The following is a 19,868-nucleotide window of genomic DNA, read 5'->3' on the forward strand; positions in this document are numbered from 1 at the left end:
TCACACGTGCGTGGTGCTAAAGGAGCACATTTGTGGGCATCCAGCACTCAGTAGTTCACAGGCCACAGTGATGTGAGTTTCATAGCAGAGTACAGAGTATATGCTGGAGTAAAGTACTAAGATGTTCTTACGCACTTCTTCCTTTCTGTTTTTGAGACAGAAGCTCACTCTGTGGCCCAAACAGACCTTGAGTATTGAATCTTCTTGCCTCAGCCTCCCAAGTGCTGCGAGCAGAGGGCCGGGTGCCCCTGTGCTCAGCACCGCATCATTTTCATAGGGGACGGATGACAGACAAAACAGAATCAAGCGCTGCAGTCTTTGCTTTGATTGAGTGCTGGTTAACTTTTCACAATCAAGTCCTGTCTGTTACACTTCTGCTTGTTTGGACCGATCTTAAGTCAAGTGCAAATCCCAGTGCTGCAGAGCAGATTAATTATGTGTGAATTATAGTATTTATCAGCAGTAGCCTTTAAGACTGTAATCTAAGTCTAGGCTCTAAATTCAGAGTTTTGCTTGTATTCCTTCTTTACTTAGGTGTCCACCTTGCCTGAAATGTCTCTTGAATCAAATTAAGAGGCTTAGTTTGTACTTCATACCTCCCTTTACGTCCTGCCACATGCCAGTTTGGACTTCTTATTCCTGACTTATGCCATGCTGACCCTCAGCAATGCCAACCTGTCCCTATCAAACTTTCAAGACTCAAGACACTTTGGGATGCTGGTCCTCTCACCCCTTTAAAAGCTGTATGAAACCAAACACGTCTCCAGACATAAAGTCCACAAGAGCCAGGCCCCCACTTCTCTGCAGTCACTGCGCAGTGATATACCCACCTGTTTTCAGCAGCATGATACAAAGATTGTTTGCTGTAATCACACAGAGGCCGGTCACCAAGGTCACTGGCCCATGGAATTAGTTAGTGTCTGCCTGCCCACAAACACTGCAGAGTCCAGTCATCATTTCTGGGTTTCAAATAAAGGCCAAATAGAATATGTTTAAGTTTGGAGGCCTATTAAAATTAGTCAAGATTTTCATATGGGCAAACATTCCTCTGTAAGAGATAGAGAGTTTCTTTTATTAACATACTGCAAATAAACTGATTTTCATCAAAGTTGAATTCTTAAAGAAGTAGCAGGTGCAGGATTCCCATGCAGGTTTGATTGGCTTCTAAGATCAGAATCTCAGTATTTGAGTTAACTTTATTCCCTACATCATAGTCTCATAGTTGGTTCAATAAATGCTTGACAATATCTTGAAAAGAAATCCAAGAATTGGTGTATTAGAGTTTGATTCCCTTTTAGAGATTGCATTTATTCCTGTGATAATGCTGTATGTGCTTCTTCCCTGCCAGAGCAATTGAGCACCTGTTTGGAAAGGTTCAAAACCAAACAAGTTGCAAATAAAGGAAGGATGAGGGGCTTAGAGAAGGCAGAGCTGGGCATGCTGGGCTTGGGGGCGAGGAACGGGTGGGAGGGTGGGCTTAGAAATTCCCATGTGAGCGTGAGCATAGCCTCAGAGGTAGGCAGGCGCCCTTCAGCACAGGATGGGAGTTTCAAAGTTACCCGGTAGTAGTAAGTACTTGTCACACCTTCTTTAGTTTGAACATGTCTGACTCTGAACCTATATGCCTTTTTTGTTTGCATAGGAACATTCCAGGATCCTTTCTTTATTGCTGTGATTTTGCCTCTGAAGCGGTGGAACTTGTAAAGGTATGCTTTATATAGTCTTTAAAGAGAGGTGTGGGCTGAGGGGGTGGCTGTCAGGAGAGTGCTATCATGCAAGCAGGAAGATCCAAGTTTAGACCCAGCACCACCGTTAAAAAGCCTGGGCATGGCAGCATGAGCCTGTAATTCCAGCATAGGGGAGCCAGAGACAGGAAGATCCTTGAACCTCTGGCTAGCCAACCTAGACAAATCCCTGAGCTCCCAGTTCAATGAGAGACATAAACACAAGATAAAGGGCAATTGAAAAGGACAGCTGGTATTGATCACTAACTAACCTACACTCACTCACTCACACACACACACATATACACATAAATTAAAAATAGAGAGCCGGGCCATGGTGTGGTGACACACACCTTTAATCCCAGCATTTGGGAGGCATTGAATTTCTGTGAGTTCAAGGCTAGCCTGGTCTACAGAGTGAGTTCCAGGACAGCCAAAGCTATATAGTGAGATCCTGTCTCAGAAAACAAAACAAACCCAAAAACTAGATAAATGAATAAATAAATAGAGAATTTTAAAAGTTCTAACTCGAGAAGCCTGAAGAGCTTGGTTTAACAGTTAAGAATGCTGATTGGTCTTCCAAAGGGCCTGGATTCAATTCACAGCACCTGTATGGGGTTCACAACTATCTCTTACTCCATTGCCAAGGGTCTAACACCTGCTTCTCAACTCTGTGAGCATCAGGCAGGCACATGGTGCCTAAATATAGACACAGGCGAAATGCCCATATACATAAGATAAATAAATACATTTAAAATGTCTAATTTGGGGCCTAGAGAGATGGCTCAGTGGTTAAGAACACTTGCTGCCCTTCTAGAGGACCCAAGTTCAATCCCCAGCTCCCACATGGTGGCTTACTGCCATCTATAATGAGATCTGATGTCTTCTTCTGGCCTCTGAAGGCATTAGACACAGGCATGCATGCAGGCAAAACACTTATATACATAAAAATAAATTTAAAAAATTTTTAAAAGGTCTGTTGACTTCTGAGGTGGTTAATTCTTCTGAAATATTTCTGCATCAGATGTATCTGTGATGATGTTTTACTGGGCTTTTGCACTTTCTGGAAGCTATTTCAACTGATGTCAAAGTATATTACCTATATAAAATGCCTGTTTTTAACCTGGAGAAGTGTCCTAGCTGGATAGATGCTCAATGGGTAAGAGCACACACTGCTTCTGCGGAAGAGCTGAGTTTGGTTCCTGGGGCACATTCGACGTGACTCGCAGACACCTAGACCTAGCTCCTGGGATTAAATGCCTTCTCACCTCATGCACTAACCCACACACATATGTACAGAATTAATCATAAAAATCTTTTAAAATCCAGTCCATGTTCATGTTCATGAATAAATTCAAAGGATACGGTAATATTATGATATAGGAGGGTCTTTATCTGTCTGTTGCATTCATTGGTTAGTTAATAAAGAAAACTACTTGGCCTGATAGGGCAGAATTTAGATAGGTGGAGTAGACCGAACAGAATGCTGGGAAGAAGGGAAATGAGCAGACGCTATAGCTCTCCTCTCCAAGATGGATGCAGGTTAAGATCCTTCCCGGTAAGCCACCACCTCGTGGTGCTACACTCATTAATAGAAATGGGTTAATCAAGATGTGAGAGTTAGCCCATAAGAGGCTAGAGCTAATGGGCCAAGCAGTGTTTAAAAGAATACAGTTTCCATGTAATTATTCTGGGGCTAAGCTAGCCATGTGGGAGCTGGGCGGGAACGCAACCTGCCTTTCCTACTACAATATTAGTCATGATTTTAACAACCACCTACCCCATGCTTTAGTTAAACCTCCAAGAAGAAGCTATCACTCATGAGTGTCTCTAACACCTTATACACACAGTCTAGCACATAGTAGGCACTTGTTAGATTGAAATTCTTGAACTAAGAAAATCAAAGAAACTGTGAGGAAAGCTTTGGGAACCCGGGCTTCCTGAACAAATCCATGAATGCTGGTTAACCTTCCTTAGGATGAAGAGCCGGCGGCAGCGAATGAAAGGAAATTCTGTCACATACAATGCAGGGAGATAGCTCTGTCAGAAGAGTACTCGCCCTGCGAGCCCGAGGACGAGAGTTCAGCTCCTCAGACGGAAAAGGCTGGGTGTGGTGATGCACACTTGTGATCCCAGCCCTGGGCCAGCAGAGACAGTCCAGAGACAGTCGGAGCCCTGAGTTCGTGGCCAACCAGCCTAGCCTGTTAGACCAGTACCAGGTCAGGGAAGACCCTGTCTCCAAACTCAGGTGAACTGAACTTGAGGAAAGACAGCTGAGGTTGTTCAGTGACCTCCATACACACGTGTCCACTTTCATACACGTGTATTACTGTACACACAAACACGTAACTACAAACAAACCACCAAAAAAGTGTGTTAAACATTTAAGTAAAACTTGCAAAAGTTAACACTGGTTTGGGCAGGTGATAGAACACACCTTTAATCCCAGTACTTAAGAGGCAGGTAGGTCTCTGAGTTTGAAGCCAGCCTGATCTACATAGTGAGTTCCAGGACAGCCAGGGCTACGCAGAGAAACTCTGTCTCAAAAAAGAAAAAAAAAATAGCTAATGCTGAAAGTTAGTTTTAGACAATAATAGTGTTTATTACAGACATTTCTCAAAACAAAAATGCATAGAGGAGAAGGCAAATATACCAGTAATCACATTTCCCAGGATGACATGGGGTTTGATGTCTCTCCTTCTGCTGCTGATTCCATAGACAGATCCTGTGGAGTGAGTTTCACCCTAATGCTGTCTACAAATAGCCTCACTCAACCGCCTTCCACAGCATCCCATCTCAGAGTGCAAGAGAGCGGATTTCAGTAGTAGAGGTGTGACTGTAGCAGGGCTCTACTGGTATTAATAATAAAAACCCAGATCAGATATTCGGGGTGAAAGCTGAGAGATCAGAGAAGCAGTGCAGCCAGCCACTAGAGAGCCTTTTACCTCTGCTAACTTCTCAGACTGAAGGGGAGATCCTGTCTCTACCAATCCACAGGCTGTATAGTCAGACTGCATCCTCAGACTTGGTCCTCTGATGACTGCTCCAGACTGCATCCTCAGACTGCACTGAGCCCCTGTCTCCCACTTTATATTCCTCTCTCCTCCCATCCATATCACTCCTGTCTCCACCTCCCTAGTGCTGGGATTAAAGGCGGGGGATCCCAAGTGCTGGGATCACCTTGTGTGAGCTCTGTTTCTCTTTTAGACAAATTCAATCTCCTGTAGCCCTGGGTGGTGTTGAACTCACAGAGATCCACCTGCCTCTGCCTCCCAAGTGCTGGGATTAAACACCATCTGGCTTTGTTTTTGTTGTTTTAGGGCAGCTTGAAGTAAGTTATAGAGTACTGAACTAGGAACGAAGTTTATTCAAGTTCACAGAGAAAAAAATTGTTTATTACATGTATTTATTTTGTGGGGAGAGAACATACATGTCAGGGGCTGATGTGGAGAGGAGAGAACAGTTTGGGGGGTCAGGTCTCTTTCCACCATGTGAGTCCCAGGAACAAGCATCTTTACCAACCAGGCCATCTCACTGGTCCAAGAAAGGATTTTTAAAAAATAGCCTTTATTTAAAAAAAGATAGAAAAGATAACGGAAAAAAAGCAAACGAAAACCCCTCTGGAGGCCCGCTAACTCCTGCCGTTTGTTCCTCCGTCATGACAGTCGCACGCGTCCTACAGTGAGGCCCACTGTTGTGTCTTCCTCCATGATGTGTGTGATGACGGCTTGGCCTACCCCTTCCCGGACGGGATCCTGGATGTCGTTCTCCTCGTCTTTGTGCTCTCTTCTATTCACCCTGACAGGTAAAGGAAGACCAAAGGGCAAAGCTGGCTTGGAAAGCTCCTTTCTCAGCCATGGCTCTTAGAACTAGCAAAGCAAACATGACAATCCCTGAATTTATTATCTAGTGAACTCCGTTGTGTTTAACATGCAGCCTTTTAAATGCAGCTTCTCCTGCCTTTACACTTTTAAGAAGGGAACTGGTCAGATGCTTCATTAGCGAGCTTTCTGTCGCTGTCAGAATGAAGCGAGCACATTCTGGTGAGACATATACCTATTAGAAGTGACAGCACTTCAAGGAAATTACAGGTGCAGAGCAGCCTGATAGACTCCCAGGAGGGAGATTGTACGGGAGCAGAAACAAACATCTTTGACGTGGCATCCTCTTGAGTGATTCATTTGTATGGGCATGTGTTTGTGTGTGTGAGTGTGTTACTGTGAATTAACCTTGCGATCTTGTGCGTGTCGACATGTGCTCTTCTAGTGAGTGTCCCTGATCCCCTCCTGAGTATGACTTAGGTTCTTATGTATATATGATGTTGGTTTTCATTTTTGATTTAGCCTGTATAGTCTATGCTGACCTTGAACTCTCTATCCAGTCCAGACTGACCTCAAACTCCTAGTGACCCTCCTGCCTCAACTTCCCCACTGCTGAGATTACAGGTCTGCATCACCATGTCCACCCACAGGACTTGTACTTTTATGAGATTTCACAGCCCTCGAGAAGAGGGCACAGATCTGCATCAGATCCCTTTTGCGTGACAATGCAATCCCTTCCCACAGAAACGGGAGTCCTGCATGCTAAGCTGCTAGGCCCCTTGCTGGCTTTTCAGTTCCCATACGTAGAAGAGCACTTTATTACTTAGTGAGGGAAAATTTGATTCCCAAATCAATCAGAAAGGAAGTTATATTTATACCTGATGAATAGATCAGGTTCCCTCTCGAGTTCCACGGTGTCTTTCTTTCCTGATAATGTGCTCATCTGTTGGCAAGGTTGCGGAGTAGCCCAAGTGCCTGCGCTGGGGTTGCTTCTGTATTGGAATAATCAGAAGGATGATGTAGGTGATAAACAGCCAGATTTCTTACGGGTCCTTAAAAGAGGAAATGCATAAATTCTAAATAAGACTGTAGAAAGATTATTTGAGATTTGTTCTGATAATGTATTTTATCTTGATTTGAATTGAATATTAATAAGGAGAAATAGATATCTTAGGATGATTACCTTTATAATAAAGCACTCTGTTTATTATACAAATGTATCATGTCAGCACAACTTTTTTGCCTATATGAAAATGATCTAAAAATAAGGTAGAATGATCTGGGTGTAGTGGTGTGCGCCTGTGGGCCCAACTACTCGGGTGATTAAGGCACAAGGCACTGGAGGCCCGGGTGTTTTAGACCAACCTGGACAACACAAAGAAACAGCACCTTGAGGCACTTTAACTAAATAATAGTAAGGTGAGCCAATAGAAGAGAGGCAATAAAAATAAATAGTTCAGCAGTGTCCTTAGGGTCACTGAGGACTGTAACTGTTAGAGTGTGCATTCACGAGCATTCTAGAAGAGCAACTCATTGGCAGCAGAAACAAAGCAATGGCAGTAATTCAGCTAGATCCTGAGTCTGGGGATGGCAGCTTAGATGGAAGTAACTAATAAGGACTACAGAAGAGAGCTGCCTTTCTGTCACTGAATAAAGGAAAATGTAAGAGACTTCCTGGAAATGACGGCAGAGCGGGGAGTCCGCAAACTGGAGAGTTTTTGTTGTCTGTCTGTTTTTATCTCTTTTCCTTTCCTCTCGCTGTCCAGGGCCAGGTAAGGATAGCAATCAACTGAAGTGCACAAAAGAAAAAGAGGGTTGGGCATCCCGGCACATGGAGAGGAAGGTGGAGCTCTGTGAGTTCTAGGCCAGTCCAGAATAGTGAAATCTTGTCTCAAAAAAAAAAGGAAGGAAGCGAGGCCGTGACAATTAATATCAATTGTAAACTTGACAGAATCTAGAATTACCCAGGAGAGGGTGGTGGCAAGTGTTAGTTGTCCCAGCATGAGGTGGAGGTAAAAAGATCACAAGTTTAAGGGAGTTTGAGGCCATCCTGGAGTATGTGAGGCTCTGCCTCAAAGAAAGAAAACTAAGAAGAAGAAAATAACTAATGACCATTTATGCTCCAGAATGCAGTATTTGGCGACTCTGCTTCAAAAAGAACCAAAACCCCAAGGCTGAAATGTAGCTCTGTCGGGAAAGTGCCTAGCATGCAGAGCCCCTGGTTTGATCTGCAGCACCATATAAATCAATGTGGTTACATGGAGTGGCCCGTCTTACCGTGGGAGGGGCCGTGCCCTGGCCAGTGGATTCTGGACTGTGTAAAACAGTGAGCTGAGTACTAGTGTGCTTCATGGTTCTTTGCTTTCTGACTGGACGGGGTGTGACCAAGCGTGTCAAACTCCTGACTCCTTGATTTCCCCGTGGTGGTCTATAACCTGCACTATGACCCAGAATAAACCCTCTCTCTCTGAAGTTGCTCCTGTCAAAGTGTGTTATCACAGCACCAGGGAGAGCAGCCAAGACGGCCTTTGTCCTGTTCCTCTTCTCTGCTGCATCCCCAGCGTGGTCCCACCGTGGTCGCCAGGAGCCTGAGAGGACGTGGAGTGTCAGGAGAGCAGCCCCCACTCCTGCCCTCTGCACAGACGCCCCTGTTAGGTGAGGCTTTACACAGTGGCTGCAGAGTGAGGCACATCGTTGGTTTCCTGCATTTTTGTCATTCTTTTTTTTTTACTAATAATTCCAGATATTTTGCTCTGTACATAATACATTTACCTTGAAATTATATTTTTTAAGATTTAGATTTTTTTATTATTGTCAGAGAGCAAAGATGTAAGCACAGCATGAGAATGACCTGAGATGAAAGAGAAAATCATTTTCCCTTCATGTATTTATGCTTCTTTCTCATTTTCTTGTGCTAGGAATGGAGCTCAGGGTCTCACCCAGGCTACCGGTAAGCCGGCGTGCTTCCCTGGAGCTTGGTAGTGTGGACGTTAGTACCATGAGTACCTCAGTGTATATTCCAGTTTTTAAAAAGAGCTTTTCACCTAAACATGCGATCTCTTTCTGACACATTTCTCCCTGTTCAGACTTAATTTTATAGCAGCTTTTATTTTCTGCCTTCTGCTTTTTCTTTCTTTCCATTTTTTTAAATCTTATTTTGTTTTCGTTTGCATTTTGTTTTTTAAGACAGGGTTTCTCTATATTACTTTGGCTGGCCTTGAACTCACAGAGATTTGCCTGCCTCTGGCTCCTAAGTGCTGGGATTAAAGGTGTACACCACCACCTCCTGGCTGCTTTCTTTATAATAATGCAGAAGCTGGATTTCACTCACTAATCCACTAAATGTCGTTTTATAAGATTTTTAAGTTACATATATGTGCCTGTGCCTGTGTATGTGTGTGTCTGTCTGTCTGTCTGTGTGTCTGTGATGTGTATGTGGTCCTGTGTGCCCCACAACATGTATGTGGAAGCCAGAGGACTACTCTATATTGTCAATTCTCCCCTTCCATACTTACATGGGTCCGAGGGATCCAACTCAAGTTGCCAGCATTTGTCGCAAATGCTTTTACCAGCTGAACCGTCACGGCAGCCATGAATGTTGTCTAAATGAAAAGAATTTATAAATTATCTGAACTAGCCTCATCTTTTCAAAACAAGAAAGCCTCGCAACTTCAGTTGGCTTAGATAAAACAAAGACACATCTGGGTGTGGTGGCTTACGAGTGTAACACTACCGTTCAGGAGGCTGAGGCAGAAGGACCAATGCAAGTTCGAGGCCAGCCTGGCTTACCTAATAAGTTCCAGACCACCTTGGGCTACAGTGTAAGACCCTGTCTTAAAAGCCAACATCAAATACACAAACAGAAAAAAAGATAACAAAGGTTTACCGTGTAGGCTGCCATTTCCCTTTCCCACCTCAGCAGGCAGTGACCGATTGTTCTGTACCCAGTTGTCATTCCCTCTGGGCTCCATGAGTCCTGTCCAGTGGAGCTCTGTGGGCAGCTAATGCCAGCCACTCAGCATCGATAAAAGGCCCGAATCTTTCTGGCCCATAAAACATAGACCATGAACACAGAACCCAAAAGCTACATCAAGATTTGGTTTATTTGAGTCATGTTTGATTGCATGCTGCAGAAGCAGGACGAGGAATTAACAAGAATAAAACAGCCTCCCGGTATTGAGCTGGGAATTGGGATGTGAGTACAGTCGAAACAGGCGAAGAATGACTGAGGACCCAGTTCAGATTCCCAGAACCCAGCCGAAAACCCAGACAGCCACAGATGTGCCTATAATCATGGCATTCAGGAGGCAGAGACAAGACCCGGGAGCAAGGTGGCTGTTAGGTGAGAGACCCTGCACAATGTCAGCTGTGGGCTTATACACATATGTGGACGTATGTGTGCATTCTCATGAGTACTATACATGCACACACAGAAAGAAGGGAGGGAGGGAGGCAGGCAGGAAGGCAGACCATTCAGGAGATGAATTAACATGGAGGAAAGGTGTTTAGCTATGTAAATTTGGGGTGGCTCTGGCATATTGTTTTATTTCGCAGAAAATGAACCTGTGTCTCCTACTGTATTTAATGGCAGAAACCTTAGTGGATGGGTGGGTGAGTTGTCTGTTCAGTTTGTTTGAGGCAGGGTCTCACAGTGTGACTGAGACTTGCCTGGTACTTGGGCCCCAGCCTTGGCTGGTCTGGAACCCATGATCCTCCTGCTGTAGCCCCAGAGTCTGGGATCGCAGGTTTGTGGTTTGCAGTTCAGCTTTGACAGGATGTCAAGCTCTTAAGCTCCCAGCTGAGTTCAGCGATGTGGGACGTCCTTCTGTATATGTGTTGCTTTTATTGGTTAGTGAATAAGGCTGCTTTGGCCTGTGGCAGGACAGAATATGGCCAGGCTGGAAGAGATATAGAGAGAGTAGGCGGACTCAAAGAGACGCCATGTAGATGCTGAAGGAGGCAGATGCCCAAGAAGCAAGAGGTAACAAACCATGAGCCTCATGGTAAAATACAAATAATAAAAATAGCTTAATTTAAGATATAAGGGCTACTTAGAAATACACTTGAGCCATTGGTCAATGTTATAATTAATATAGTTTCTATGTGATTATTTGGGTTTGGGAGGCTGGAAATGAACGAGCAGTCTCCGCTTAAAGTTTAGCTCTCGAAACACTAGACTTCTGAATTCAGTTCCTTTAGATACTTTGTTTTTACGGGTTTGCTTTTTGTTTTATTTTGTTTTTTAGGTTTTTGTTTATTTTTGTGGTTTGTTTTCTTTTGCTTTTCTGTTACATGTATGATTTCTTTGGCTTATTGAGATCTCGTTATTCTGTCTCCAGGAAGGTTGACCCTAGCGTATAAAACGTTTCCATACAGGAAGGTTGGCCCTAGCGTATAAAACGTTTCCATGCAGGTTATCTCACTTTGTTTTCCAAGGATGCAAGCTGTTGTTGACCGACTGTCCAGGCTGCTGAAGCCTGGGGGAATGCTATTATTTCGGGATCTTGGAAGATATGATAATGCTCAGCTGCGTTTTAAAAAAGGTAATAGGAGCTGGAGGGGTTGCTCAGTGGTTAGGTGCTCTTGAAGAAGACAGGGGTTTGGTTACCAGCACCCACACCAGGCAGCTCACCTATAACTGCAGCTCCGGGGATCCAGTCCCCTCTTCTGGTGTCATTAGGCAACCACACACATGTGCGTATACCCATACACAGACACATGTTTACATAAATAAAAATAAACTTTTAAAAGCTAATAGTACACTCAGTTCTCAGTTATTTGAATGTGTTTTGAGAATATAAAAATATCTCATGTCAAATTATTTTGGTTTATCTTGTTTTTTAAGGAATTATCAAATTTTTCTTTATTATTATTATTTTTTAGGGCATTGTTTATCTGAAAATTTTTATGTCCGAGGAGATGGTACGAGAGCCTATTTCTTTACGAAAGGTATGCTGCTCGCTCTATCGCCCAGATCAGTGAAGAGCTATGAGGCTGCTCAGATAATCGCTTGCAGGGAGGTCCTCAGACGCTGCGAACACGCGGCCTCAGTGGTGACACCGGCCGTCTTCACGCCCTGGTGCTCACAGCGGTTCCACAGAAAAGGATGCAGATGGCCTCTGCCTCCTAATCTTCCAGCTAAAATTCCTTCTAAAGGGCCGCTTGCTCCACTCTTACGCTAGAGTGCAGGGTGCAGTTTGGGGATAGTGTTAGCCTGGATATGGAAAGAATTGATATTCTGCCCCAGCCATGGGAGAAAATTGGACTTTTCTAAGTCTAAAGAAAATTAGTTCTCACTAGTCAATTTCTTGACTTAATCAAGTACTTCTGACAGCACCAAGTGGATCCTGCAGCAAAGAGGTTCCCCAAACTTAAAGAACCTTGTATAATATGTCATTTTGGGTTGGAAAACAAAGGCTCATGAAGGAGACATGTTTTAAAATACTGAAAGCTCCAGCCATAGCTCAACTCACGATAATCTCCTAATCCTGCTGGCCCTGTAAGCCTGTTCATACTTGCAATATATGGGGGACATAAGAGAACCCCACTTGGTTTTGTGGGTTTTCTTCACCCAGCTGTGTAGTGCTTCTTGGTATAAACAACTCAGATGAACAGTCCTCCATGGTGTCTTACTGGTCCTTACCTCCCCTCTCCCTTATCACGTGTTAGATCTTTGACAGCTACTTTTGTCTCAAAGGGGAAATCCACCGCATGTTCTGTGAGGCTGGATTACATGAAAAGCAAAACCTGGTTGATCATCGCTTGCAAGTTAACAGGAAAAAGCAGGTGGCAATGCACCGAGTGTGGGTCCAGGGAAAGTTCCAGAAGCCATTGCCCTGGACTCAGAGGAGCTGAAGTTAGCATGTTCACCCCTTTCTCATGACTGAGCTGTCTGTCGTGGTAAGGTATGAAACCAGGGTGAGATGTTGGCTTCTTTGCAGAGCCGATGAGAAGAGCGTCTGCGGCCCTGGTGCTCTGCTCTCTGGGCTCTGAGGATATTCTAAGTGCCCAAAAGTGACCTGAAGGATGGCCGACCCTTGTTGTTTCAGAACTTGAAATGCATATTTGTTTGATTTTGTTTCATCTAGCCATGTTCCCATTGAATTAAATTACTGATATAAGACGTATAGTTTTGGGAAATGGAACCTATCCATTTTTTTTAGAAGTGGAAAAAATTGTCTTCTTTATTATTGGGTGTGGTAAAGCACTCTCAAAGAGTCGAACTCCCCTCTCTGTCAGTCAGTAGTAGGGAGCAGAGCGCCTTGCTTTTAGGGAACTTGCAAGCCCAGGATGAAGGTTTATTGTTTTTTGTTTTGCTCAAATATATTTTCTCCAACCCCCCCTTTTTTATACCTTTCCCCATACTAATGTCTGAGATACAATTTTGGTTTCTCTTCCTTTCCAAAGATGGGGAAGCGTGGCCCCTGTCAAGTCACTTTCAGGCTCTTCTCGGATGTGCAGATCGCTGAGACGCATGTCAGTTTTCATGCCAGCTCGACACAGTCTAGCCTTGCCTGGGAAGCGTCTCCAGATTCTCAGTTGTCTGGGAGTCTGTCTTGATTATGTCACCTGATGTGAGCAGAGCTGCCTGTGGCAGGCAGTACCATTCCCTAGGCTGGGACCCTGAACCTAGGAAGAGTGGAAGCAATGAGCTGAGCCCTGGCTCACCTGGGCGCGTTCTCTCTCTGCTCTTGACTGTGGACGTGACCAGCCGCTTCCCGTTCCCGACTACCCTGTTGTTACCTGCTGGACTCTAATCTGGATTTGTGAGCTAAAATAAACCCGTTCCCCCCTAAGCTGCTGTTGTTGGAGTACTTTATTTTATAGGTATGGGTTTTACCTGAATGCATGTCTGTGCACCATGTGCATGCCTCGTGCCTGCACAGGCCATCAGTATCTCTGCTTGCAGAGGGTGTTTGTTGTGGAATAATCTTTTTGTACACTGTGAAGATGTGTCACTCTGATTGGTTTAATACAAAACCGAATGGCCAATAGCTAGGCAGGATTTTTCAGACACACAGGATGCTGGGAAGAAGAAGGAGGGAGTCACCAGACAGACAAAGAGGAAGCAGGATGGGCAGCACAGAGTAAAAGTAATCAAGCCACATAAAAGAACATAGATTCAAAAATATGGGTTGATTTAAGTTATAAGAACTAGTTAGGAACAAGCCTGAGCCAAGGCCGTGCTTTCATAATTCACAGTAAGTCTCTGTGTTGTGATTTGGGAGCTCATTGTCAGAATAGAGAAAGACTCACTGCAGGCTTTGGATCCTCTGCACCTGGGGGTGTAGGTGGGTGTGAGCCTGTGTGTGACAGACTTCCCTGGGAAGAGGCAGCACACACTCGTCTCCTCACCCCGGATGGGGAACTGTGGCAGAATAAAGTACGGAGACCACCAGAGTCCACCTTAGTGAACTGATGAGTTATTGGGGTCACCTACAGAAATATGGGTGAGGGGTTGCTTACCTGACTCAGGGACAGCTGCTCACCAAAGCCTGCCCAGCATGGGTGGCAGCTCACACAAGTTGACCTGAAGCACACTACACAGCCTGCAGGCTGCTCAGCAATGGAAAGTGTCCTTTCCAGGTGCCTCAGTTGATCGGAACCTCTTCCGGGCAGCTCCTCTGGCCTCTGCTTCTTTGAGTTTTGGCCTGTCTTTATTGTTTACTCTGGGAGGGAAGGGCCTAGCAAATCCAGTCAGCTTTAGGGACTTCCTAAAGCTATTTTGAGGCATCTACTTTTTGTCTCAACTCTTGGATATGAAATGATTTAATCTAGAAGGAAACTACTACTTGACAGAGCTGTCACGTGAGCACTGGGAATCTTCTGGAAGAGCAGCCAGTGATCTTAAACCCTAAGCCATCTCTCTAGACCCACTAGGGTATTTTATCACAGGACCTAACACATAGATTCAAGAAAATTCTCCTAACAATTAGAAATGTATTTGTTCCCTTGCTTCAGAAAGAAAATATGCTGGCTTGCTAATTCTCCTTGTGAAAATAGAGTTTCTAGAACAAGTCTCTCACTATGCAGTGCTTGCTGAATATATACATGATGTGTTATCAAACTTTGGGGTCACAATTTGTGCCCCAAGTCAGGACTGGTTACCCATCTTCAATAAGTCAATTAAAAGAGCCAAAGTAAAACAGAAAGTGGGAAAAGGAGACTTATTGAATGTGGACACATTGGGAAGAGGGACAGAGAAATCCAGGAGACCTCCCCAAGTCCAGTCTTTGGGGTTTTAAAGTGAGATCAGAGTTTAAATCAAGAGCCGAGGGCATGCTATCAAAGCAGCGCTGCTCAGGGCTGGTCTCCACGAACTCTGGTCCAAGCAATGAGCAGATGAGCTTGCCTGGAGGAAACACACAGTTCTGAAAGCTGTGGTCTGGAAAAATCCAGGTCAAAAGATTTTCCTTTACTTACTTGTTTGCTTATGTGAAACACTCTGACTTGTAGCCCAGGCTAGCCTCAACACAGGGCATGATCCTGCTGCCCTGGTCTCCAGGGTTCTCAGATTTCCAGATGTGAAGCTTTTCGAATCACTTAGAAGTTGGTTTCTCAGAAGAATGTAATGAGTCCGTTGGGGATTGTGAGTTTGTCACCCGATAGAAATGAGGATATTCCAAAGATGTGCTTGTGTCTCTCAGTCTGACTATCAGGCTGTTGAAACAGTGAACCTCCAAGAAGTGGGACTTGCCCTAGGAATCTCAAGCTGGAAGAAGGAAAGGGCACCAGCAGGGGTGGGGGTGGACACAACTTGTCTACCAGGAAGAGATTAGATTCCACAGTTCCAACACCTCACCTTTCCACCCTACAGGAAAAGACTGAAGTCCTCACAAGGGTGTGTCAGCACCTGACAGGCCCACACCTGGATGAGACTGCTTAGACATGCCTGTCTTTGGCCCTCTATTTAAACTTCAGTCTCATTCTGGAAGATTTGGACCAACTTGGGGTTTCTTAGTATCTCTGTCCCTCTTCCAGTATGGCCACATTGAATAAATCTTTATCTGGTTTCCACCTTAATTTGGCTTTAATTTGGCTTTTTTTTTTTTTTTTTTTTGAGACAGGGTCATACTCTATAGCCCTGGCTGATCTAAAACTTGCTCTGTAAACCAGGCTGGCCTCAAACTCACAGAGATATACCTACCTCTGCCTCCCTGGAGATGAGATTAAAGGCATGCGTCACCGCACCTAGCAGCAAGTTTGGTTCTCTTAATTGACTTATTGAGGACAGATGGCCAAACCTGACTTGGGGCACAAATTGTAACCCCCAGTTTGATAGCAGGTTGACCCCTTAGTGCCCTGCAGAAGAATAGCTTAATTGATGGTATCTCCAGGACACATGGGGTCAAAGTGCCTTAAGGAACCAGCTTCAAAAAAGCACTCAGACATAATCGTATCACACAGTGCGCGTGGCAACAGTGACCCTTCTAAGAAGAAGCTGTGGGGGAAAGAGGGGAGGAATCAAGCTTCTGGGAGGAGGTGGGCCTCGGACTCAACCTTGACTCTCTGTTCTCCAAGTGTTCAAATCCCATCAGACTATATAGGACATTGGTGAGGGATGGTGCGGTGCTGGGGCAGGTTAGCTTGTGAACAGAGAGTTAGCTCTGTTAACTAGTGAGCAGGTTAGCTTGGACACATCCTCTAGTCTCGGGACTGGAGCCATCCAAGTTGGTTGGTCCCTTCTGATTCATTCCTGCTATGATGGTTTACAAACATGTTTAGAGAGATTTGTTGAAGACTTGCTTATGGCATCTAAAGTGGAGTGAGGCCAATGATCAGTGGGGAGGAAAACCACAGTCTTGCTTTGGGAATGAATTCGTCTTTGGTGGTAGGTCCTCAGAAATGCAGCTGTCAAGGTTTCTGTTTAAATGTGCACACATCGGTAAATGGAAGAGTCAGAATTCGCCCAAGACTCTTAACTCACTTGTATTTCATAATTAAAGTCTACATGTAAAAGCCAAAACCGCCATGAAAGTATTATCTACAACAGGGCAGTTAAGATAAGTCAATGTTGCTATGGGAACCCCAACAGATCTTCTCATGTCTCCATTTAAAAACCATGGCCCAAGGTGGTTTTTAAAAACAACAGAAGGTAAAATTATTCGCACATTCTCACACATGTAAATTGTACTGTCTCTCTCGGTTCTAAATAGCAGATTCAAGCCAGCCTCTTGACTGGCTCAGTAAAATTCAGCTTCATATCTTTCTATAATGTATTACAGCATGTGAGTTAACCTTTAAAAGCTTCAAAAATACATCAACCAAATTTGGACTCTGAGACACAAACTGGGCTTTTTTTGGGCTCCCTCCAGCACAGATCTCCTAATCTTTGAACATCCCCACAGAAGCCCCACCCCCACCGTCTTCTGCTTGCCTGATGGGTCCTTTTCCCACTTAGCCCTACCTGCATCAGCCCCCTTTTTCAGGTTTGCTGCCAGACAGAAATGTAGATTTAAGCAGAGAAAGCCAAGGGAAGGGCCTGTTCGGAGTTTTGCCTGTAGATACCGAGAAATCATGAGGTGTCACAAGTGTATCTGTTTGGGTATTAGCTTAAATTGCTGATAACTCTGTAAGATCCTAATTCCTCTGCATCCATAAAGCTAGGACCACGGTTAGCAGAGGCCAAGATTTAAAAATCCATTTCGGAGGGAGCTGCCTTTCAGAGAGTCCATTTCCCCCCCTAACAGAAAAAGGTATGTGCCTTCGCCTTCTTGTACGAAAGAAACAACGAAACAGATTAAAAGTGCACGCTCTATTTTCTCCTGTTCTGAAAGTCACTTTGGAGCGCTGTCTACCTGGGGACATTGTCCGGTGAGGAAGTCGAGGAAGGGGTTCTGTTGTTACAGGTTTCCCGTTCCCCATGGAGACACTCAGTCCCCTGACTTCTGCTAACTACTTGTTTGGGTTCCAGCCCGTGAGCACATCCAGATTCCTGCCATTAAGCACTGGTAAATCATGGCTCCACTCCAGCTGTTGCGTGAAAATTCACCCATATGCAAATAACTGCCTTCCTGGGGACAAAACCCACAGTCATCTGATCCCGACGGCTTCTCTCAGAGGCTGCTTTACTCCGCTGCTCCGGTTTTCTTGCTCAGGAAGATCTAAAGCAGGACTAGATCAGCCTTGTTACCTAATTGGTCCTGAGGTTTTTTATGCTCCTCACAAGGGCAGATGACTTCACATTCGCATCGCTAATAGACCTCTTTCAAAGCCTCTCCTCCTCTTCCCGCCTGCAGCTAGTCATCAGGAGAGAACACGTTGGCTAGGGTACTTTCCCCTCTTGTGAAAGCACACTGTAGATTCGCGAGCACCGACTGCGCGAGGTATTGTTATGAATAACATCGTTTACAGTCTACCAGAGAGCGTGCGCAGCACCCCACAGATAATTTTTCAGTGGTTTTTGAGACGTTGTGAGAGAAAGACATTACAGTGCCGTGGAAAAAGTATTGCCCGGAGTCTCTCAGGAAAGCATAGGTTCGCTACTCTCCATTCAGCCCTGAGTGCTGATTGTGTACACAGTAGGTACTTATTTGGTTCCCACGAGCCTACGAATTAGCTGTTATCGGGGCCATTTAGCAGATGAGACCGGAGCTCAGAAATGCTAGGTGACTTGCCCGGGATACTAGAACCGGAATTGCCTGACTCCAAAAACCTCGTTTGTGGGCTCAGGGGCTGCTGGGAAAGACGCTGGAGAAGAGAGCTTCTGAATCCGCTGGTGGGAGTTTGGCTCAGGCGACTCTCAAGGTTCCTGCTCATTGGAGATTCAGTCGTTCTGGGAAATAAGTAGGTCGCACTTGTCCTCGGTTATAAAATGGAAAGGAAGGGAGGGAAATGACCCGTGAGGAATGACAAAGCAAAAGGGCCTCAATCGGTTCTCTTCAGCTCTTAGTCTGCCCAGCTCTGCTCCTCCCCCGCCCTCCCCACAGGCTCAGCCTTGCACTTGGCAGACCTCCTGGCAGGGAGAGCACACATCGCTTGCTTGCTTACTCCTCAGTTAAGTTAAAAGAAACAAAAAATAAAAATAAATAAAACTTCCGTATTTCCCAAGGAAGGGGAAAGGCCCTGAAAACATCTTCAGAGGGATTTGCCTGTGCTGTAACCTAAAATCTGTGAAATCAGGAGGTGTCAGAAATAAAACATGCGTGAAACATCTTTATTTAAAACATTGTATGTACATGAATGCCACATTATTGCCAATTCAAACATGAAATGTGTATCCTTTCTTGGAATATGGTTTGGGATTTGAAAGGCACAAAGGTATCCTGCAAGCTGGCTTTGGCATGGTTCTAGCTATAAATAGAAGTAAAATAAAATAACGCTTGCATCTTCATTTTTAATGAATCTATATTGTGGCCTCAGAGTTATAGCGGAGAGCAGATGCCAAAATCTGCCTTTCATTTCCATATGCCTTAAATGACAGGGAAGAGGTGTTGAAGACGAAATTACTTTTTCCTATGGGTATGAATCAGCAACATGCAGCAACAAGCAAGTAATAATAGTTTTGCAGGTGAGAGCCTGCAAGAAAAATAGCATCGGCCGGAAAAGGCACAAGTGCACCTGCGAAGGGGATGCAGGAGGCCACAGAGCGCAGCGCCCCGGCAAAGGTCTCAAACACCGTGACCCGGACTCTGGCAAAGCGGATTGGCATGAGATGGACGGAGCACATTAAAACCTCCAGATGGTCCAAGACAGCCCACCCTCAGCTGCCGCTGGAGCTGTCAGAGGCTTGGCCAAGAGCTTAAAACAACAGCCTTTGATTCCCTGTTGCCTGTGGTTTCACAACCACTTAACCTTTAGTAAGGAACAGCTAGAGCGGCGGTTCTCAACCTGTGGGTCGCGGCCCCCCTGTGTGTGTTGGGGAAGGGGGCGTTGGCATCAGAGATGAGCAACGTTTTTCACGGGGCTCGCCTAAGACCATCAGAAAACACAGTTATTTACATTGCAATTCATAATAGCAAATAGTTACAGTTGTGAAGTAGCAACAAAAATAATTTTATGGTTGTTGGTCACCACAATACGAGGAACTATATTAAAGGGGTACAGTGTCAGGAAGGTTGAGAACCACTGAGCTAGAGGCACATGAGCATTATCTGAAGAGGTGGGGAATCCACACAGAACCTAAAGTAGTCACAGGGTCCAAATAGCTGTGAACTTGGTATCTCAGTGTTCTGTGCCTTAACTCTGATTTTCTCTAGTAGGCAGCTAGTAAGTAGAGCAAGGACCCTCATGTGGGGTGGAGGGACGCTTTGCTCTTAGGTGTTACAGAGCCAACAAGCCTTTGCCCCCAGCAAGCCCTAGTATCCTCTCTTCTATAAGGACT

General features: G+C 44.9%; 1 protein-coding gene across 5 annotated transcripts in view; it reads left to right on the top strand.

Moving 5' to 3' along the window:
* Positions 1-13,331, top strand: part of Mettl8 (methyltransferase 8, tRNA N3-cytidine) — a 71,849-nt gene extending 58,518 nt beyond the window's left edge. For 2 of the 5 annotated variants that reach the window (XM_057755490.1, XM_057755491.1), the window contains exons 6-9: positions 1,643-1,706; positions 5,390-5,529; positions 10,982-11,088; positions 11,429-12,365. In XM_057755490.1, coding sequence (XP_057611473.1) covers positions 1,643-1,706; positions 5,390-5,529; positions 10,982-11,088; positions 11,429-11,727 — 610 coding nt within the window. In that variant the 3' untranslated portion in view covers positions 11,728-12,365. Of the gene's footprint in view, positions 1-1,642; positions 1,707-5,389; positions 5,530-10,981; positions 11,089-11,428 lie in introns of all 5 variants that reach the window. The other 3 variants (XM_057755492.1, XR_009056004.1, XM_057755493.1) reach the window with 3 other exon arrangements.
* Positions 13,332-19,868: the final 6,537 nt, after the last annotated feature.

The sequence above is a fragment of the Chionomys nivalis genome, chromosome 22 (assembly GCF_950005125.1).
Source record: "Chionomys nivalis chromosome 22, mChiNiv1.1, whole genome shotgun sequence".
Classification (NCBI taxonomy): Eukaryota; Metazoa; Chordata; class Mammalia; order Rodentia; family Cricetidae; genus Chionomys; species Chionomys nivalis.